At 47.4% G+C, this 23014-nt stretch overlaps 2 protein-coding genes across 3 annotated transcripts in view; both read left to right on the top strand.

The window, feature by feature from the left end:
* The window catches only part of bcn92 (LYR motif-containing protein bcn92), a 56090-nt gene extending 43705 nt beyond the window's left edge, over nt 1–12385 (top strand). Inside the window, exon 3 of one of the 2 annotated variants that reach the window (XM_075878630.1) lies at nt 11517–12385. In XM_075878630.1, the coding sequence (XP_075734745.1) occupies nt 11517–11790 (274 nt within the window). In that variant the 3' untranslated portion in view covers nt 11791–12385. The remainder of the gene's footprint in view (nt 1–11516) is intronic. The other variant, XM_075878633.1, reaches the window with a different exon arrangement.
* Nucleotides 12386–17349: 4964 nt separating this feature from the next.
* On the top strand, nt 17350–20076 carry LOC119187460 (uncharacterized). Its single transcript, XM_037435569.2, has one exon. It carries the CDS (start codon nt 17724–17726, stop codon nt 19584–19586), a length of 1863 nt encoding a protein of 620 aa, XP_037291466.2. The 5' UTR covers nt 17350–17723; the 3' UTR covers nt 19587–20076.
* Nucleotides 20077–23014: the final 2938 nt, after the last annotated feature.

Genomic DNA, 23014 nt, shown 5'->3' with positions numbered 1-23014 from the left:
TGAACCACCAACGACGATGGCTCTAAAATTCCAATGAGATGCTTGTAGATTGGTTTACAAAGCATCCTATTGTACAATTTTGAACTTAATATCTCTGTATTATTAGTGTTTTTTTACTAACTACAAATGCCCACAAAATTTAAAAAAAAATCCGTGACAAACGCATTGGTGCGCCTACGCGCCATGATTCGGGTACTCCTTAATCTTCCAGGTATACGAACGATACGCTTCCCTCGCACCGATTCATGGCAGCGATAAGCATTCACAGCGGTTATCAAGCAAATGCGGTGCTCGTTCGTTCGTACGGGGAACGTATATAGAATGAACCCCCATACGTATATATATATATATATATATATATATATATATATATATATATATATATATATATATATATATATATATATATATATATATATCAGAAGTTAACGATGTCAGTGTCGAAACACGTGTGCTTCACTCTTTCAGGCTACTATATGTCGCTCGCACATCCACTGTTCATTGCCTCTTCATGGCTTGCGAACCACCCCAGAAGCACGTAAGAAAGCACATATACGCCGAAGCAGAATGCCCTGAATAGCTGAAGCACGCAGGCGCCAACAAAGGGATCCTTTGTTCTTTGCGATAACGAACCTTGTTTTCCGACTGCAAAAATAGATCGAATAGAGTGTTCGTGGAAACGGTTATCGAAGCTAATCACGAGTGACCACCACTTGCTTTTGCCACAGCGGCGCTTTTCTCTTGCACGTTATCTGGCGATTTACTCGAACTGAAATTGCTTGTGTAAATACCCGGCCGCGTAGGCGTTGCCAAGAGCGTTGAGTGAACCCCTGTACCCACGCTTTGTTTTCAGTTTGTGTGCATATATACACGCACACGTACAAATAAATGCACATGATCAATGTAGAAATCCGTCGCCCCCCCCCCCCCCCCGCCCGAAAATTGAAATTACACTTTGGCTACGTGAAAACTTGTGGCGCACGCAAAAGACATGCATGGAAAAGAGAACGGGACGATGCACTGAGAAATGTCTAATAAGCCCATTCTACTTCCTTTTAACTTACATTATTAGTCAGCGCATCGTATACCGTCGTCTTTATTAGTCGGTGTATTTTGCGTGCGCCGCAAGTGTTCAAAATGTTTCACCACCAACAAGTCTATTTTTGCATTCCTGGCAAAATAGTCCTGGTCCCTGCTTGGCCGTGGTAAAGTAAGCTATAGTTGTGTTTCCGCAATCTTCGCGTGAATTTTCTTCTATATACTTGTCTCCACAATCCCTAATGTGGTAGCTGGTCTCCCAATTATTGTCAGTCTTGACCAACTATATAGCTTTAAAAAACGCCAGGCCTGCGCGTATACGGCGCAGCACAGTCACAGCGAAAGCTAGAAGAGCGGCCTTTCAGAGCCATTTTCCAAACACTCACTGAGTAGGCTATGGTAACCCCCTCTAGCCACCATAGGTAGGCTATACTGCAAGCACACTTGCTTGATACCCACTAGGGCGTTATCAATAAAATTCTTTGGTAGAAGGCCGGCATTCATGCTATTTTTCGTCATTCTTCTGAGAAGTGTGGTATCCGCAAAACACTTGCGAGTAATTTTGTGCCAGTTGTTCATGCAGTGGCTGACGACGATGAGGAATTATGCCAGAAGTGGGTATGCGCCACAGTTAATATGGAAACAAGAACAAGCTTTTTTGATGGATTGGAGCATTGGACGGCCCACTCGTTACGCTATTCGCATTGTGCGACGACTGGTTGTTCTTTCGCTGTTTTAAAACGCCCTATAAGTCGTATTAACGCGATGGCTTTCCCGGACATCAAGCCTGCCTAAGACAAGTTTGACAACATGTCACAAGCACCGGCGTAACTCCGTGGTAGAATAATGGGCTAGCACCCAGCGGACCCGGGTTCAAGCCTCAGTCTGTCATTGGTGCAAGTTTTTTTTTTCTCATTTCGCACGATGTGGTTACGGACACCGGCGGCGGCGGACAACTGCGTGTGACCTGAGCTGTGATCTCATAACAGCTTTCGCTGTAAAATGACTTGTTGACAATGAAGCTTCATTTTCAAAGCGCGTGGCACCGTAATCATCTATGACACGTTCAATAGCAGGCAACAAAGCACCATGAGAGATCGAGTAATATAATTCTTTTATGTCAACCAAAAAAGCTTGGTAACTGTCATGAATGTGGTCATTCATAATTCATTTACTTGATCAGAGATTCTAAACAAGAAAGGATCATTATCGAGTAAACAGGCAAGCTTGGCTTGAAGAAACAAAGCGACTGACTTCTACTCAGTAAAGTAAAAAGTTGGGCGAGTTGGTGCTGGTTCATCATGATAAGGGGCGCGAAAAAAACGACACACAACAGAGAAGAAGTACACGGGACGACGCGCTACTAGCAACTGGAATATTTTATTCAGGAAACATCATTTATACCGCAGTGACATCAAATTTAACCCAACGAATAGACCAAAAACTAAAAAATACATGCTCAGCATGCCTATAAGTAACGTTGCAGATAGGCTATCTCCCCTTCCTGCAGACTGATAGAGGGGTGGCTGATGCAATCAGGCCCCTCCCTCTGCATAAAGAGGGCTTCTATAATCTCCCTCTCCGCTGAGCCCCTGTGCCTGTAGATTACAGTTGTCTGCTCAAATACCGGCTTACAGTTACCCTGATCGCATCCTCTGCAATGCATCGCCAGATGCGTGAACGGCCTTCCTATTAAAGAGCTGCTGTGCTCTCGCAACCGCACGTTGAGGCATCTACCAGTTTGCCCTATGTATGCCTTGCCGCACGACAGTGGTATTCTATATACAACACCACGTGCGCAAGGAACGAACTGCCTTGCGTGCTTAATGGCACATCCTCTTTTTTCACACCGCTTTGGCCTACCTGTCTTCTTACCAACCGCTGAGCAGATGCGGCCCACCTTGTTTTCTGCGGAGAACACGAGATCCACCCCATACCTCGAAGCCACTCTCTTAAGGCCGTGCGAAAGCCAGTGGATATACGGGATTTTTGACACTCTTTTTCTTCCCTGCGGGACATTCTTGTCTAGGCCTGTCCCAGGCCGTTGCTTAATGGACTTTTTTATTTTTTCGCAAGCAGCAGCTAAGACACTATCAGGAAACGCCGCGTCTCTTAGTCTTTCCACCTGCGCGAAAAAACTTGTCTCCATAAGATGTGGGCATGATCTGTCCAACGCCGTTTTTAGGCACGTCATGGCAATGCCATTTTTTACTAGGCGAGAGTGCCCAGAGCTGTAATCAAGAAGCGGCTTCGCGGTCCTAGGGGAAAACATCCAACACACGTGTTTTTGTTGGAATGACAGCTGCAAATCCAGAAAACGCAGCTTTCCATTCTTCGGCACTTCGCGCGTGAATGTCAAGCCCCGCCCCCTATTACCAAACACACTGAGCACTTCATCAACTCTGCTATCAAAGTTGTCTGAATTAATCAACAGTAAATAGTCGTCCACATATCTGTACACTTTTTGGACCAAACCATCAAGGCCAGTTACAAGATCGTTGTCAACTCTGGCTAAAAAAATGTTGCTCAGTACTGGAGCCACTTTGGATCCAATACAGATCCCTGATCTCTGCACAAAATTCTTACCCTTCCAGCCGACGTACGTGTGTTTTATGTAAAAGAACAATAATTCTAAAAAACTTTGAACAGAGATGCCGCACTTGGTCACAAACTTCATTTCATCATTGTTGCCAATGCACTCTTTCACACTAGTCATCAGTTCATCATGAGGCAGTGACAACAATGATGGCAACAATGATGACATGAAGTTTGTGACCAAGTGCGGCATCTCTGTTCAAAGTTTTTTAGAATTATTGTTCTTTTACATAAAACACACGTACGTCGGCTGGAAGGGTAAGAATTTTGTGCAGAGATCAGGGATCTGTATTGGATCCAAAGTGGCTCCAGTACTGAGCAACATTTTTTTAGCCAGAGTTGACAACGATCTTGTAACTGGCCTTGATGGTTTGGTCCAAAAAGTGTACAGATATGTGGACGACTATTTACTGTTGATTAATTCAGACAACTTTGATAGCAGAGTTGATGAAGTGCTCAGTGTGTTTGGTAATAGGGGGCGGGGCTTGACATTCACGCGCGAAGTGCCGAAGAATGGAAAGCTGCGTTTTCTGGATTTGCAGCTGTCATTCCAACAAAAACACGTGTGTTGGATGTTTTCCCCTAGGACCGCGAAGCCGCTTCTTGATTACAGCTCTGGGCACTCTCGCCTAGTAAAAAATGGCATTGCCATGACGTGCCTAAAAACGGCGTTGGACAGATCATGCCCACATCTTATGGAGACAAGTTTTTTCGCGCAGGTGGAAAGACTAAGAGACGCGGCGTTTCCTGATAGTGTCTTAGCTGCTGCTTGCGAAAAAATAAAAAAGTCCATTAAGCAACGGCCTGGGACAGGCCTAGACAAGAATGTCCCGCAGGGAAGAAAAAGAGTGTCAAAAATCCCGTATATCCACTGGCTTTCGCACGGCCTTAAGAGAGTGGCTTCGAGGTATGGGGTGGATCTCGTGTTCTCCGCAGAAAACAAGGTGGGCCGCATCTGCTCAGCGGTTGGTAAGAAGACAGGTAGGCCAAAGCGGTGTGAAAAAAGAGGATGTGCCATTAAGCACGCAAGGCAGTTCGTTCCTTGCGCACGTGGTGTTGTATATAGAATACCACTGTCGTGCGGCAAGGCATACATAGGGCAAACTGGTAGATGCCTCAACGTGCGGTTGCGAGAGCACAGCAGCTCTTTAATAGGAAGGCCGTTCACGCATCTGGCGATGCATTGCAGAGGATGCGATCAGGGTAACTGTAAGCCGGTATTTGAGCAGACAACTGTAATCTACAGGCACAGGGGCTCAGCGGAGAGGGAGATTATAGAAGCCCTCTTTATGCAGAGGGAGGGGCCTGATTGCATCAGCCACCCCTCTATCAGTCTGCAGGAAGGGGAGATAGCCTATCTGCAACGTTACTTATAGGCATGCTGAGCATGTATTTTTTAGTTTTTGGTCTATTCGTTGGGTTAAATTTGATGTCACTGCGGTATAAATGATGTTTCCTGAATAAAATATTCCAGTTGCTAGTAGCGCGTCGTCCCGTGTACTTCTTCTCTGTTGTGTGTCGTTTTTTTCGCGCCCCTTATCATGATGACTTCTACGATGTGTCATTCTCATTGATTGATATGCGGGGTTTAACGTCCCAAAACCACGCAATGATTATGAGAGACGCCGTAGTGGAGGGCTCCGGAAATTTCGACCACCTGGGGTTCTTCAACGTGCACCCAAATCTTAGCACACGGGCCTACAACATTTCCGCCTCCATCGGAAATGCAGCCGCCGCAGATGTGTCATTCTCCGATATAGTTACCCTTAAATATAGACATCTGGTTTGTGTGTTTTAGCACTGAAGAAAACTTCAAGGTGACATCGTCTGCTGTCATTATTACCTTTCCTTAACTTGTGAAGATTCAGCCTACTACATGGTTTCTTGGCCTGCGCCTTAAACTTGGGTAGAACAACCTGATCATGCCTTTTAAAAACACTGGAGATGGCTTCGTCCGCCTTAACACAAAACGTGGCTGTAGGCAAAACAGCAAAACCAAAAGCGCGTCGCTAGTTCGCTGAGTGCTCCCTCTCTGGCCTTCGCTTCGACCTGTGGTGTCTCGTGTAATGGCCCGTCGCGACGCCTAGTCTATTGAACTCCTGTAAATATATAAATCAATCATGTGTTTGTGTCGTCAAGAAGCCTTGCAAGGGTTCTCCTTCCCCGGCACCTGGGTGACTGCCTGTAGCCCGCTCCTCGGTCACATCAAGGCTACTCACTCACGTTCATACTCGCATATTCTCGTACACTGCAAGCTATAGTCACCCACATTCGTGCTCTACACCCGCACAAGCTCACTGACGTTCGTACTCACGTCTGTTGAATCTTACATGTACTTACGTTCATAATCGCATCAACTAAGATGCATTCGCTCTCGTGTACTCGCAATCATACGTCAACTCACACAGCTACTCACGTCTAGTTATACTCCTCAACGCTAGCTCACGTTCGCTCACACATACCCATTGATTTTAATTCACTTGTCTATTCACAAATGCCTGAACTCACTCACGTTCATACTCACGCGTTTTACTAATGCGCATTCTAATATCACTCCTCACACTCACTGGTACTGACGCTCGTGCACAAGTTCTTAACACTTGTTTCTCCCGTTCACTCTAGTCAATCGAACTCAACATCGGTCAGAATTCACTCATGCTCATAATCACGAGCATCATCCTCACGGGCACTCACGTCCAAATTCACGTTCACGTGCACGTCTACTCTCTACTATGCTCACTCATGGTCCTTCTCAGCCGCGTCTACTCATATTCACAGGCATCCACGTTCATATCCTGAAGGCTACGCCTGTGCACGGGTGCCCGCGGGCATTTCGTTATTCAAGCCCCGCCGCGGTGGTCTAGTAGCTAAGGTACTCGGCTGCTGACCCGCAGGTCGCGAGTTCGAATCCCGGCTGCGGCGGCTGCATTTTCGATGGAGGCGGAAATGTTGTAGGCCCGTGTGTTCAGACTTGGTTGCACGTTAAAGAACCACAGGTGGTCGAAATTTCCGGAGCCCTCCACTACGGCGTCTCTCATAATCATATGGTGGTTTTGGGACGTTAAACCCCACAAATCACCATCATCATCATTTCGTTATTCAATCACTCACACTCGCGTCATCTCAGCCTTAATGGCCCTTATGCACAAGTGTGCGCACTTTTATTCGCACACGCAGGCACTCTGTCATGTTCACATTCACGTCCGCTCACACTCGCCAGTTTTCCCTCACGTCCCACTGGGCCACAAAACTCTGTCCGATATGCTCACTTGAGCACGCTCGTTTGCGACGTATCGTTCGGTGGAAAACCCGCGGATGTTAGCAGTCGGCGAATTAGAAAAAAATTGAAGCCACTTGTGGAATTTGAGTGAACGGAGGAGCTGAAAAGTAAACGACATCACCTGGCGAATGCATATTGACTTCTTTCTTCATCTTCTTTGTTTCACATTCCTTTGCTTCTTTCTATATCTCCTTTATTTCATATTTTTTTCTTTATCTCTTTCTATATTGCCCTCTCTCATTTCTTTCCACCTTCTAATCCTGAACTCACTCCTACTCACGCTCTTTTCTCTTTTTCACACCCTTCTATGCCATACTGTGAATAGCTATGCTATGGTTTATGGTTTACTGCCCTGCCTCCTCTTTTCTCTCATTTTTACATGGATCCTCGCCACCCTCTCTTTTCTTTCCCATCCAATTGCTAATTTATACTGCACAAGACTATATGTCGTGCCTTCTACTCCTCCCCCTCACATCACTGCTCCTCCCACTCGCTCCCCTTTACTGTATTCTAGGAATTGCTTAGCACACATCCACTTTCTTCGGCGCATAACCGCCGAGCTTCGCGCGGGCAGCAACCGCGCTACTCCAAGATTAAACAGCTCCGTTGTTAAAATGTCCTGTGTGTTTCACTTGCTGGATAGCCTTCTGATTTTACCAATGGGATATTCCGAAATATATGTCAGCCTCAGTTAGGGGGAGTCTTGTGGATCTTAGTTCGACTACGTATCATTTTATTCAACGACTTAATACAAAGTGCCCCTTATGGTTTGTGCGATAGAAGTTGATTGTCACAATACGAGGCACCAAACACATAGGAGTTCTTTTATGTTAACTGGTATTATGAAATCCTAACACTCGTGTGGAAATTGAGCGTACCTGGAAGGCTGGTAGAATAATGGTGGTTGTGTACGGGGCGTAACGTCGCAATGTGACTCTGTCTATGAGAGATATTATGGTGAAGGGTAATTTTGACCGCCTTTACCAGGTTGTATACATGCCTGCCATAAGAAACATGCGATAATGAATATGTCATGACATAAATGCCTTCATTTAGCTCAAATTCAAACAGTGTGCAGTCAATGCGGCTCCTCAATGACTGCTTCGGTTTGCATCGATGTGTGGGATCTTCGGGACATTTTTATTGAAATCAAGCTCAGAAACACCATTGCTCAAACTGATTCGTGCACACCGCCGTGTTAGGAGTATTTGTGTGGCACACACTTAAGGTTCGTACTCGCTCTGCTTACACTCAGAGGTGTTCATGTCCATTCACGCTCAGGAACTCGCTACACAGGCACTCCCTCACATTCACTCATGTACACACGCCTTCTCACACTCATCATTGATTCACTCCCGTTCACACTTATGACTCCTCAAATTTGGTATAGTTTCGATAGTCACACAGTACCGAATAGTTCATACACACTATTCGGTACTCATCGACGTCATGCGTATTTACGCCAACTGAAACTCATGAGTAATCACCCGCGCTAGTACTCGCGTCTACTCACAGCCTAGAGTACTCACACACGTTCATTCATACTCACGCCTATTCACAGTCTTGAGTATTCACTCAAGTTTATACTGACGCCTTCTCGCACTCATCGGTGCTCATGCACTAACATTCATCCTCTTGTCTACTCACATTACATGTGCTCATTGGTGCTCACGTTCATACTCACGCAACCTCGCACTTCTGAGTACCCACACGTGTTGATACTCACGTGTACACACACTCAATGGGGCTCACTCACGTTCATACTCACGTGTGCTCACACTCCTAAGTACTCACTCACGTTCACACACAGGCTCATGAGCACTCACCCAAGTTCATACACTCACACTCCTCATCGCTCACTGATACTTGCGCTCACGCTTTTCAAATCAGTGTAAGTGTGTGCGAGTGAGCGTACACATGGGTGAGTATGCCGAGCTACGCACGTCACGAGCCGTGAGGCTCATCGTGCATAATTTCGGGCTCGTGGAGCCTTTCCCTGGCACTCGATACTTCTCCGGCATACCACAAAATCTACTAGGCCCTGACTCAGCGTCCCCCATCATGCACCTGTTTCTCCATAGCCGTCAGCAGGCCGAGTCACGGGAACGCAACCCACGTGCCTCAAGCCACGCTTGAGAAATCACGTGACACTTTTTGTACCGTTTCGTGTCGTCTCCGCGACATGCACTCTCTTCCAACCAATTGCTTGAAATTATTATCACCAGAAGTACTATGCTACTAAGCACCAGTATAGATAATCAGTTTGCCTTTTGGGCTGCGTCATGAACGGTCAAACAGTGTACCATATTTGTTACGCGTGTGCAAGCGAATATACTGCTGGCTTAAGAAATAATAAAAAAAGGCCTGGTCGTTTTACGCTTTAGAACCACGATATGACGTGTTTTCAAGAAGTAAAAGTTAGTTTGTGATTACGCTTTTTTTGTTCTTCTATATCATTGTCTAATAATAATAGTAGTAATTAAGGAGGCTTGGCGTGCCAACAACCATATACAGATAATAATAAAGCGCGTCCTATGGGAGCCCTGCGCACGAATTTCGGGAGCTCTTTCTGGGATTCCCTATACGTGCACCAAGAACAAAGTACACAGGTGCTCTTGTATTTTGCTCCCATCGAAATGTGGCCACCGGGCTGAATAATCGAACCCGCATCCTCGAGTATACTACTACTACTACTACTACTACTACTACTACTACTACTACTACTACTACTACTACTACTTTTCTACTGCCACATGTTTTCGCTTGCTGCTCTCTCAAATCGCGTTTCTATGCTCGTCCATGCTCTTGTTTTGCCTGAATCCATAGTAATCATCATCATCATCAGCCTGACTACGTCCACTGCAGGACAAAGGCCTCTCCCATGTTCCGCCAGTTAACCCGATCCTGTGCTTGCTGCTGCCAATTTATACCCGCAAACTTCTTAATCTCATCTGCCCATCTAATCTTCTGTCTCCCCCTAACCCGCTTCCCTTCTCTGGGAATCCAGTCAGTTACCCTTAATGACCAGCGGTTATCCTGTCTACGCGCTACATGCCCTGCCCATGTCCATTTCTTCTTGATTTCAGCTATGATATCCTTAACCCCCGTTTGTTCCCTAATCCACTCTGCTCTTTTCTTGTCTCTTAAGGTTACACCTACCATTTTTCTTTCCATTGCTCGCTGCGTCGTCCTCAATTTAAGCTGAACCCTCTTTGTAAGTCTCCAGGTTTCTGCTCCGTAGCTAAGTACCGGCAAGATACAGCTGTTATATACATTCCTCTTGAGGGATAGTGGCAATCTACCTGTCATAATTTGAGAGTGCTTGCCGAATGTGCTCCACCCCATTCTTATTCTTCTAGTTACTTCAATCTCGTGGTTCGGCTCTGCGGTTATTACCTGCCCTAAGTAGACATAGTCTTTTACAACTTCAAGTGCACTATTACCTATCTCGAAGCGCTGCTCCTTGCCGAGGTTGTTGTACATTACCTCCGTTATCTGCAGATTAATTTTAAGACCCACCGTTCTGCTCTCCTTGTCTAACTCCGTAATCATGAGTTGCAATTCGTCCCCTGAGTTACTCAGCAATGCAATGTCATCGGCAAAGCGCAGGTTACTAAGATACTCTCCATTAACTCTTATCCCTAACTGTTCCCATTTTAGGCTTCTGAAAACCTCCTGTAAGCACGTGGTAAATAGCATTGGGGAGATTGTGTCCCCCTGCCTTACACCCTTCTTGATTGGTATTCTGTTGCTTTCTTTATGAAGCACTATGGTAGCAGTTGATCCCCTGTAGATTTCTTCCAGGATGTCTATGTATACTTCATCGACGCCCTGATTCCGCAGTGTCTGCATGACGGCTGATATTTCTACTGAATCAAACGCCTTCTCGTAATCTATGAAGGCTATGTATAGTGGTTGGTTATATTCTGAGCATTTCTCTATTACCTGATTGATAGTAAGAATGTGTTCGATTGTTGAGTAGCCTGTTCGAAATCCTGCTTGTTCCTTTGGTTGATTGAATTCTAATGTATTCTTTACTCTGTTGGCAATTACCTTTGTAAATAGCTTGTATACTACAGAGAGCAAGCTGATCGGCCTGTAATTCTTCAAGTCCTTGTCATCTCCTTTCTTATGTATGAAGAAGATGTTAGCGTTCTTCCAAGACTCTGGTACTCTTCCCGTCAGGAGACACCTCGTAAACGGGGTGGCTAGTTTTTCTAACACCATCTGTCCTCCATCTTTCAGCAGATCTGATGTTACTTGATCCTCACCAGCAGCTTTGCCTCTTTGCATGCTCTCCAAAGCTTTTCTGACTTCTTCTATCATTACTGGTGGGGTGTCATCTGGGTTACTGCTCGTTCTTATAGTATTGGGGTCACGGTTGTCTCGGCTACTGTACAGATCTCTGTAAAACTCCTCCGCTATTTTAACTATCCTATCCATATTGGTAGTTATTTTGCCTTCTTTGTCCCTCAGTGCATACATCCGACTTTTGCCTATCCCAAGTTTCCTCTTCAATGCTTTGACACTTCCTCCGTTTTTCAGAGCGTGTTCAATTCCATTGTATAGGTACATTAATTTGCTGTTACTGCCCTTGTTGCAGGATCAAGCTATTCAAGTGCACCTGGCGGGCCGGACAGCGCGCACGAGATATGAAGCGAAATCAAGCTTCCTTCGCCGGCGGTCGTGCACCTCGATCGAGTGTTCGACGCTCCACGCGCCGCGGCGGAGGCGTCGCGGAGCAACAGCGTTCCCTTGCTTCGAGAACGGGGTCTGCTGGGTGGATCGATCTCCACCGGGGAGGCGGAGGCACGCGGCCGCCGCACTGGCCAACGGAGAAAACGCCAGACCCCCGCGGGGGTTGCCCAGGAGACTAACAAAGAGATAGGGAGAAATCGTCTTCACGTTGCCGCACACCGAACCATCAGCAAGTTAAATAGTGCTTACTATCTTCTAGGATGCCGTAACCAGGAATCCAATACTTCATTTCTCATTTTCACCTTCAAAGCTCCTTTCGAGTTCTCATCCGCATTCCTCGGCCGTTTATATGCACGCATAGAGTTTCAGACCATGTAACTCTACGATATCGCGATCTCTTACGCGGTTCGCAGGAATCGGCGTCTTCACGTTTCATGTCGCTACCTCGCCACTCATTCACAGCATTCTGTCTGTGCCGTTGCTGAGAAATTCGGGGCGCAAGTTAGGACACGCACAGACGAATGAGGCGCAGTGAGCGCCCGAACCAAGCAAAATCGTGACAGTTGTATACCGGTGACACATTTTCAGCATTACATGTGCGCATCGATCATGGCTTTCTTCGAATTTCTTACATGAAAAACAGAATCATTATGTTTGTTATTTCTCTTTTTTTTTATACCACTGTGGTTCCACACATGTATTCGTGTGTCTTGGAGCAACAATTAGAATAAAAAATAAATGAATAAAATGAATTTCGTGGTTTTACGCTCACGATACGATAATGAGGCACACTGTAGTGGCCAGGGAAATAATTATTAATTTTTATCCTCTCGTGTTTGTTCTCTAACGTACACCAAAACATAACTGCACGGGTATCCTTGCATTTTGCCCCCCCCCCCCCCCCCATCTGAATGCTGCCGCAGTAACCGATGGTCGATCCCGCGTCGTTGAGCCTATATACCGCGGCGGTTATAGGCAGAATTCGCATCCTGAATTCTGAAGCTCTGATGCAACAGCTAGACAAACAATTAACAGCAAGTACTCCTACAACATTCTTTATGGTTCTTCTTTTGCCGCGGTATAGTTGACGTGCAGACAGTTATAATGCCAATAACTGGCCACACACCTTGCTTTTCTCCCTGCCTATGAGAAGGTGTGCCAGCATGCGCGTTGGAGAGTTTAAGAAAAGGCATTTGACTGCCATCGACCGTCCTCTTCACCTTCTAAAGGTTGGTGAGCTTACATGTACCGTTTTTCTTTTTCTCCAAACGGCGTTTTAGGTTTTGTTTTGACTTTATCTATTGGTTCGATCTATCATTTTCATATTGCTATGTAGCCCGTTTGGTGTTGATTGAACGCTTTGTTCTACCACCTAAAAAGAAAGCCCGCCACTTTTAGTATTCTTTTCCCTATATGTGGCATTTTTTAATAAAATTTTTATATAAAAAAGTGCGAAATTATGGAGACGTTTAAAATCAAAAGCAAACCTGTTTGGGCTAACCTTTGCGCTGACACAAGCAGCACTGATAGAAAGAGCGCAAAAGAACAGGAACGTAAGATAGGGCGGAAAAGAGCCCTGAAGGTTTTTCAGCGAGGCGGAACAGATGACCATCGTCGCAGCGAGCATAAATAGTGTTGACACGCACAGTGCTATGTAGCAAGTGATGTTGCGCAGAATAATTCATACTTCACGACAGATAGTGTCGAAAAAAATTGACCATTCTCTCTTTCTTTTCAATTTGGTATGCGTCAAAACTGTTTAAAATACGTGCGGTGCCTTTCTGACAGGAATCTCATACAAATAGTTTCGGAACACAGAGTGTGTTTCGGGAACGATATATACCAAGTGTTCAAATTTAAGCTTTATCATTTTTTTAAAATTAGGCGCTCGAAGGCACATGAGAACTACTTGTGCAAATAAGTTAAGCGCTCAGGGGGACAGAAATTTAGATGATAATTATAGTTTCAGCAGCCAAATTAACTAAAATTTAATAATTAACATTTATTGACTTCGGTAAGTTGGCATGCTTAAATTGAAAAAAAAGTACACAGTGGTGTTTGTACAGTTTCCGTTGGAAGATTTTTTTTAGCACGCCTGTGCTCCGATATATCCTGCTCCAAAATTTTATTGCCTTTCGCGTGCATGATTACGCATGCAAGAGGGTGAGGGTAGCGCAAAGCTCCTCCCTAAAGTGACGCATCTTTTGTGTGCGCTGTGTTGGAAGCGTATGCATAGGTGATAACAGTTAGCTTTGCTTTCTCGGCCGTCGAAATAAAAAATTGAAGAACCTTTGCAACCAGTGTCGTAACACGCAACTGCAGAGCCTCTAACGATATTGGCAGATACCATGCCGAGATAATGGTGCGAGCGGAGAATCTGGATGCCATTGCGCGTGCGTTATAATGACTAGAGAAGCGTGCATGGTCGTTTCCTGGGCTATACGCGAATAGCGGGACTGCTGATGTCCGAGAACTGTAAATTTTATTGAAATCAAGAGCAACAAATCCACCAATAATAACTGAAACAGTTTTGTCCTGGCTAACTCATATTTCCTGTTGCTACATAAGCTTATATTTCGGTCATGCACAAATCTCATCGAAACTCTTCACCTCTGAAGACGTCAATGCTCCCAAAAGTGTTCACAATGCCTGCCTTTGGGAGCAACGCAAAGGATGAACCGCTCTAGCGTCGACTAGATGACTCGGCGCAGTACTTCTGCAGGAATGCTCGCACAGGCAGATGTTATTCTGTCCTTCATGTAATTAACATCGTGGGGCTCTGTTACGTAAACTCGATCTTTAACGTAGCCCCGAAGGAAAAATTCGAGCAGAGAAAGGTCAGGAGACCTTGGTGGCGAAAACATCGCTCCTGCGCACAATCCACTGTTGTGGAAAACGTCTGTCCAACCAGTTATTCGCCCTGGTGAAAAAAAGTGGTGGTGCTCCAGCGTGCGGAAACCATACTTGGCGCAGGTCATTCAGGGACTGCAGACAAGATCATCAATGGCAACACCTAATATTTCTTCTGTGTACATCTTTCCGTTTAATTTGTCCTAAAAAAAGTGAGGTCCGATGATCCTCTCCTCGAGTATGCCGCACCACACATCCGCACTCCAGTGAACTTAATGCTTCTTCTGCCTCAGCCAGTGTGGGTTTTCTTGTGCCCAATAATAGGCGTTGTGAAGATTAACATTTCCATTAATACTTTGGTCAAACTGAGCTTTATCAGTCCAAATTATTCATAGCAAAAAGTCATTTTTTGATCAGTTTTGATGAGGCCCTGATTGCAGAAGTCAACTCACCTTTCAAAGTCCGCCTCATTTAGGTCCTGATGAAGGTAAACGTGATTATCGATGGAACGCGTGCTTTTTTAGATTGATTGATTTGTGGGGTTAACGTCCCAAGACCACCATCTGATTATGAGAGACGCCGTATTGGAGGGCTCCGGAAATTTCGACCACCTGTGGTTCTTTAACGTGCAACCAAATCTGAACACACGGGCCTACAACATTTCCGCCTCCATCGGAAATGCAGCCGCCGCAGCCGGGATTCGAACCCGCGACCTGCGGGTCAGCAGCCGAGTACCTTAGCCACTAGACCACCGCAGCGGGGCATGGTTTTTCAGAGCATTAGTGACTGCTCCGACGCGGCGGAGCACTGAAAAACCACGCACGCCCCGCTGCGATGGTCTAGTGGCTAAGGTACTCGGCTGCTGACCCGCAGGTCGCGGGTTCGAATCCCGGCTGCGGTGGCTGCATTTCCGATGGAGGCGGAAATGTTGTAGGCCCGTGTGTTCAGATTTGGTTGCACGTTAAAGAACCACAGGTGGTCGAAATTTCCGGAGCCCTCCAATACGGCGTCTCTCATAATCATATGGTGGTTTTGGGACGTTAAACCGCACAAATCAATCAATCAATCACTCAAGATGAGATGTAGTCCGCTGCGGTGGTGTAGTATGGTCACGGCACTCGCTTGCTGTCTCGAAGATCATGGCTTCGATCCCGGTCGTGGCGATCACAGGAGGCGAAATGGTATACAAGCCCCGTGATCTCATGTGCCATGTCAGTGCATGTTAAGATCACCATTTCCATTATGGTGCGCATCATCGTAACCCCGTGGCTTTGGCAATTATATAAATATATTTGAAGTATCAATTTCCATCAAATGAATATTGAACACAGAAACGAAAGTAAAAAAAAAACGATAATTCTGAACCCGTTTTGTTGGATTCACGCAGTCGAACGCAGCGGAATAGACAGCCCTGCGACTATATATAACTTATTGCAGTGGCCCCAAAAGGTACTACTATTGGAATATTCAACCATAATCGTATTTTCCAAAGTGAGTTGTGTGGGGTCTTTTTATTCAATTTTAATAGCTTTGATGCGACGAAAATAAATAAAATCAGGCTGGTTCCGCAAAACGTCTCTTATTTCATGCCGATGCTTCATTTCACACGGCAAGGTAATCACTGCTTTATTGAATTGACCAATGGCGATGTCAGTGCTCAACACCAGGCGGTTGAAAATTTCGGAGCCCTCGACTGCGGTGGCCCTCATAATCATACCATGGTTTTGGGACGTAAAAAAATCCATTATGATAAAACCGATATTCAGAATTTTTGGTTAGCGATTTCTTTTTCGCTTGTCAGTTTCCCATCGGCCACTCGGCAGATTCCGGGTGAGGCTTCTAATAAATGATGGTAGTAGAATTTTCTATGTCCTGTACCTTGAACTTGAACCCCTGCGTTATTGGCTCACACCCACTTTTGGAGAATTGGACAAGAAATGGATAGTCTGTGCCTGAAAGGCAATAATCGTAACTGAAGCATCTTCGGTTGCTCATTTTTTGTCCTCTAATCCCGGCTTCGGCGGCTGCATTTTTGATGAAGGCGAAAATGCTGTAGGCCCGGGTGCTCAGATTTGGGTGCACGTTAAAAAACCCCAGGTGGCTGAAATTTCCGGAGCCCTCCACTACGGCGTCTCTCATAATCATATAGTGGTTATGAGACGACGTTAAACCCCATATATCTATCTATCTATCTATCTATCTATCTATCTATCTATCTATCTATCTATCTATCTATCTATCTATCTATCTATCTATCTATCTATCTATCTATCTATCTATCTATCTATCTATCTATCTATCTATCTATCTATCTATCTATCTATCTATCTATCTATCTATCTATCTATCTACTTTTTTTTCACTTAAGCTTACGTTCTCAATTTGTTCTTTCTCTCCAGTTTGCATTCAAATTTATTTATTTTTGATATTATTTCTGTGTTTTCATCATAATGTGAATAAATGTTTTCATGTTGGTGTGTTGGTGGCCATCTTTCCATGCGTAAGCACCATTTATACAGCAGCAAGAAAATACGCATGTGTCCGCAAGAAAGAAAAAGAAAGACAGACAGACAGACAGACAGACAGACAGACAGACAGACAGACAGACAGACAGACAGACAGACAGACAGACAGACAGACAGACAGAAAGAGAACACTTAAAACATCGTCGGCATTCTAGGCGACAAGATTTAGCGATTAGTCTGATAGCATTGCAAAGAAAAAGCGCTGGCAGCCGTCGCAGGCACCTGGAAGATAATGCCCAAACGTGTGCTTTTTTTTTTATCAACGCTCCGCAGCTGTTTCACGACGGAGCTCTGATTATAAACGCCAGTCGCTCGGTGCCAGCTTTCGGGAACAGGAAGAGCACTCCCTCTCAATATGGCGGCTGATTGCGGCCGCCGCGAATGCAGCGCCGTTTTGTCAAGCGACTAGCCGCGGCCGTCGTCAGCGGCGGTGGGGCAGCGGCGTTGCGGCTGAGGCCAGCTGCGGCGAGGCAGCCTCGGGCAGCGCGGCGGCTGCGTTGCCTCCGGGGCCCTTTGGCAGCCGGCGCTGACGAAGACGACGAAGCTGAGGACGGCAGGCAAAGCTCGTTGCAGGCCACGGCGGCCACCGTGGAGCCGTGCCGCCGCCGGTGCGGGCCCAGTCCCGCCCGGCGGCGTCGTCGACGGCAGCGCCTCGTCCGGGAAGGTCGCCCAAAGGTCGGTGCGATGGCGTCGTCTGCGCGCTATATTTAGTCGCCAGTCTCTTCGCGTGGGAGACTATGACCCCGAGCGAATGGCAGTCCTCGTGTGCGATTGGGCTCGCTAGCTGCCGGCTCCGCGCCGAGTATCTGGCAAGGCAACTTTACTGCAAGCCTTTCACTTCCATGGATGACCGGCCCGCTGCGGTGGTGCGCTGTCCGCCGTGCCGTCAACAGTCGTCCGCCTCTGTCAACGGTTCGACAGGATCCTGGCCGAGCCCCCCGGCACCGCAAGACGCGTCCAACTTCCTGGTGCGTACAGGCCGCGCTCTCTACGACCGGCTCTTTTCATTGCTCCAAGATCAAGCCAGCGACTGCGTCGTTCAGTACTGCGAGCAGGGTTCCAACGCTGATGATTCGTCGCCGACGTCTTCCGTCGACGAACCTGCCGGCACACTGGCGTCTCAGCAAGCAGCTGCCGTAGCTGCTGACTTGTGCGGGCGAAACACTGTTGTCGTAGAGGAGCCCCGAAGCGCGCCTCTGTCTGAGCGCCTGCCGCAGAGCCCCGCCGTCGTCTCCGACGCGGTGCCCTGCATCCCTTCCGAGCTGGAGGTCAAAAGCACCGAGAATGTGAAAGGTGATGCAGACGAGGAGCCGCGCCGCTACCCAGCTGAGCGAGACGTGGTGCGCGCCGCGCTTTCACATCGTGCCCCTGACGACAGCTTTCATTTCCCTATCGTGCAAGAGCTGGTGCGGCCTGGCGTGTTGGTGCACAACGAAAGCGACTCCTCGTGCGACCTTTCCGATGACGCCTTCCACGACGCTGCTGACGGACTTGCCGAGGAATTTCGCGATGGTAGTGGTTCGTCGGAGACCAGCAGCGAGGATAAGGCACTCACCACGGCGCCGAATGATTCGGGCAAAGCTGCTGCTCTGGCCAGCCCTCCTGGCATCGTCGCTACCACTGATAATGTGCCCACAATCTCTTCTCCAGCTGCTGTTTCATCGCCTCCCGCTATTTCGTCGGTGTCCACTTCACCCACTACGGAATCCTCGTCAAGTAGCGGCAGCAGTTCCTCACAGGGGGCGTCTCCGAGCAGGCCACGGTCATCGCGCTTTGCGAAGCACCGATTCGCCGAGGCTCCACCGTGTAAGGTGACGCCCAAGCCAGCTGCACAGCCAGAGCACGCGGTTGACGAGTCGTCGTCGTCGTCCGAAACGCTGTCACCCCCCGCCGTTGACAACAAGATGCCGCCGGCCACTCCTCCCAAGCGGGACTCCGTCGACAGCGACGATGACGAGAGCGGCCGCGCCGTCCTTGTTCGCAGCACGTCGCTCAAGAGCGGCAAGAGTCCACCGGGCACGCCGTTCAAGAAAAAGATCGTGCGATTCGCCGACGCTCTGGGTCTCGACCTGGCTGCTGTGCGAACCATCGTGTCCGAAGAGCTGCCGTTTGTACCGGCTTCCGCCTTCACACACCTCCAGCTGGCGCCGCTTGTGCGGTCGCCACCTCCGTGCACGCTCGAGCTGAAGCCGTTGTTTTCGCAGCCCGGTGCCAGTCCGACCTTCATGAACCGGCTGACGAGCCAACGCGTCTGCCTCGAGTCTGTCGTGACGTCGGGCTGCGCCCTACATGCTGTCATCCGGGTGTTGAACGTGGCCTTCGAGAAGTTGGTGGTGCTGCGTTACTCGCTGGACAACTGGCGATCCTTTTGCGACCTGCGTGCCGTCTACTTGCCGGGCTCGTCAGATGGCATCTCGGACCGTTTCGGCGTCGACGTCTACCTCACGCCCCAAGGTGACGCGCAGCTGCAGATGTGCGTGCGCTATGTTGTCGGAGACCAGGAGTACTGGGACAATAATGACGGCGCCAACTACTGCTTCGAGTTCCGGGACTCCCCTAAAGACGAGCCCGAAGTGACGCCTCTGATGAATTACCTCTGACGCGAGCGGAGGCTCTCCGAAGGACCCTAGTATTTATTCGTGCGCGCGCGCATAGCTGTACAGGAAGGAATGTGTGGCCGAGGTGGACTTGATTCGCGCTGTGCGTTCAAAGACATAGGTTAGCAATAATAAATGGACATGCCAGACGGGATCTGCTTGCCGACCCGCGACCGTATGTGCGAGGACTGTGGCCGACGTGCCCGCGCTGGTGGCCTCGCGGGAAAAGCGCGGTAACAGCCCTGAGTCGCTCCTTGGTATTTATTTATTGTTTGTTTAGTGTGGAGGCGCACGCCAGTGATGTGTAAGGAGCAGCGATGTTGTGGTCGTCTTTCAGAGTAGCCTGCCTGCATTTTTCAGAATGAGAGGTATATTTTCGGAAATTTGGATCGACAAATGCATTAAAAATTATTCCGCGAAGTTTAAATGAAGTGCGTGATGGCTGTTAACGTCAAACAGAATAAATAAAGAAATAAAGGTTTCGTGAAAGCAAGTGCAGTCACACGTGAAGAGTACTGAGGTGCTAGGAAGTGATTACACTTTAGTATTATTCACTGCAGTTTTGTCGCGTCAGAATTTGGGCAGTTTATGCAGCGAAAGGAAGGTGTAACAATCTTTTAGGACATGGATATTTTCGTTTGATGTTAAGTGCTCGGAGTTGGTACACTGAAGCGGTCAAAATAAGTGTACATGCAAAGAAAGGTGCAAGCCCTTGTGTGCCCCATTCTTTGCATGTTTAAGCGCTTCAATAACTCGTTTCCCTTTCTGTGCGAGCCTTTCGCGCATAACAGGGGTTGCTGCACGGCATGTGTAACGGCCAGAACCTGATTGCTGGCGTATTTTTTGGCTTCAGGCAGTCTCTATTGTAGTCTGTCTTGCCAGTTGTGGCGCGGCGCGTATGTAGTACAACAGGTGCAGCGTGTTTGCTTTTCTACATTCAGTCAACCTACGAAAATTGCTACGAAAGAGGCGCGTCTACACTCAAGCATTTCATCGGCTGTGCTACAAGTTGGCGTTCCTTAAATCGCAATCCCAGCTTGTTCGCGGTGTACGAGAATTTTTCAAAAATGCGTGTATGGGGGCCACTTAGGGTGCTCGCGGAGTGAAATGCGACGTTAAAGCTTCAAGAATGTCTTGTTTTTGCGTACAATTGCGCGAGATGACTACGTCGGGTCGATACAAATATTTCTAAAGATCAGGATGGTTCTTGTCTACGACGTTGTCGCCATCGATGTGACAGACGAAAGACGGTGGGAGTGAAATGATTTGCACAACGTAGCCCTATATTGACGCGATTCATCTTCTGAGCAGGTACACAACTATAGACTCCTGCTTCCAGTAGCGCCGCTCGCTACGTACAGTGACCACGCGTCAAGGCGACTTGCGTGTGCAAGAGTTCGAGGCGTGGTCATTGCGTTAGAAACTTTTCTTCACTAAATGTTTACTTAATCTACGTGATGGCAGCCCTGTCGAAGCAATTTTAACACGCGTCAGTTAATATTGGTTCGAGAGGTTGCGGGCGAGAATTTCATTAATATTGCACCATCCAACTCCGCTGCAAGCGGCCACATTTTATCATCCAGACAGTGCACGCATGTAACAAGCTGGTCAGGGAATACCCACCAGCCATATATTCATAGCTTCCTGGCATTTCTGCTAGAACACAGTTAACGATATTTTAGCCATTAACTTGATACGATCATCTGTTTACTGCGAACCAGCTCGGCGGAGCTGTTGTGTACATACATTTATCGGCTCGAAAACTTCTTTTCGCGAAAGAACAGTAACCCGACACACCGCATTGCCAATTTTTTGAACATAAGTAAAGAATGTTCACAGTAATGGCTATTTGGCACTGAAGAGTCGGAGCTCCATGACTTTGCACATTTCATCTTTGATCCCAGGCCACACATTCTTCTACCGGCGCTCTGCGTTTCAGTGCCAACTACCACCTTATTGCCGACTAAGTGAAACCTACCGGGTGATTGCGTCATATTTGCATTCCAGCCGGTGAGTGGGTGCCAAAGGTTCTTCCAAGTTTATTTTGGAAACAAGTGCTGACAGCTTTGCGGCTGACTTTCGCTGATGTTACGTCGGAACCATGGGGCTGATATTGTTTTTCGTGGGCTTTTATGAAAAAGAAACAAAAAAACAAGAATTACGGTATAAGAACTATAAAGACAATGGATTTGTGTTCTACTCCCGCCCTTCATCGAGCAGGAACACCCTCAATTAAAGCTACCTGTTGCTGCCCCGATTCTTGATCCATTCCTCTTATTAGATACGCTCATCAATAAGAATCATTGATCTACTTTCGATTAGGAAATGAAAAAAAAAACTTTACTTGAACGGCCGTTTGTACTGTACACTTTTTACAACTAGCACAATTCACGCACGCGTACAATCATTCGTGCCCCAGGTTGCTTTGTCTGCGAATATATGCACCCATGTGTGTCGTGGTCGAAACGACAAACAGCCACAACGATGCGAGATTTGTAGCGTCTTCTCTCTAGTGTTTATCGTACGTATACCGAAAAGATCGCGGAAGCGATGAGTCTCACGTAAGTATACGGTGCACGATTGAATGCAGAGGGCTCGGGAATGTTTCAAGAGCCGTATTTCGTGTGGTCGCTGTTATCGTAAAGAATAATCGCGAAGCTGTCGCCGAGGCAAGTATCGCTCGAGTGCAGCTAGCAGAAGCTCGTTTTACGTAGTACTTGCTGGTGCCGCGCGAACCAGTGGCAACATTAAAACGGGATTATCCGACAAGTTTCAAAGTCGGTGTTTCCTTTTAAGCGCAGCCCTTGGTGTTGTTTGAGGTCACGATGTTTCATCAAGGAGGAGGCTGCGTGGCTTGCAAAGACACGCTGTGGTTGTAACCCAGCGACGGGCTCCTCTATCGCGCCGATTTCGCCCTTTCGCGTCACTTTCAATTGACATTCGGCGCACGTGTCGATACAGCGTCGGGGAATGCGCTGGTCGCCTTCTGGCCGCGATTGCAGAACGAACCCACGCTGCAGAGCACGAGATATTATATGCCGAGCCCAATTCGCTGCGTTCTGCGCAGTGAGTGAATGTTTATTCCGATAAATGAATCCTACAGGTTAGGACGGCGTTAGTGAACTATTGAGGAGAAAGTGTTGCGGCCTTCCCACAGACGGCGTCGATGGTGCGTGATAGTGGGTTTCCATGATCACGTCCCTCGCTTACTGTCGGCCGATCGATCGGCGCGCTCATTTATTCGCACCGGATAATCGAGGCACTCCTTCAATGTGCATGCATCACTGTGTGCCATCGTATGTGCGAACTTTTACATATAAAGGCACGCATCTTCCTTAACCACCAGCCTCTTTCGGTCCCCTCCCCCCCCTTTTTTTTTCGCTTCGTTAAACAATGGCGACGTGAACCGGTAGCTTAGTTTTCTGGTGCAC

The sequence above is a fragment of the Rhipicephalus microplus genome, chromosome X (assembly GCF_043290135.1).
Source record: "Rhipicephalus microplus isolate Deutch F79 chromosome X, USDA_Rmic, whole genome shotgun sequence".
Classification (NCBI taxonomy): domain Eukaryota; kingdom Metazoa; phylum Arthropoda; class Arachnida; order Ixodida; family Ixodidae; genus Rhipicephalus; species Rhipicephalus microplus.
The sequence above is the reverse complement of the archived record's forward strand: the minus strand, read 5'-3'. Positions and strand labels throughout refer to the sequence as shown.

Coding starts and splice junctions, on each gene's coding strand:
- LOC119187460 (XM_037435569.2), top strand. CDS start 17,724: ATGACCCCGAGCGAATGGCAGTCCTCGTGTGCGATTGGGCTCGCTAGC.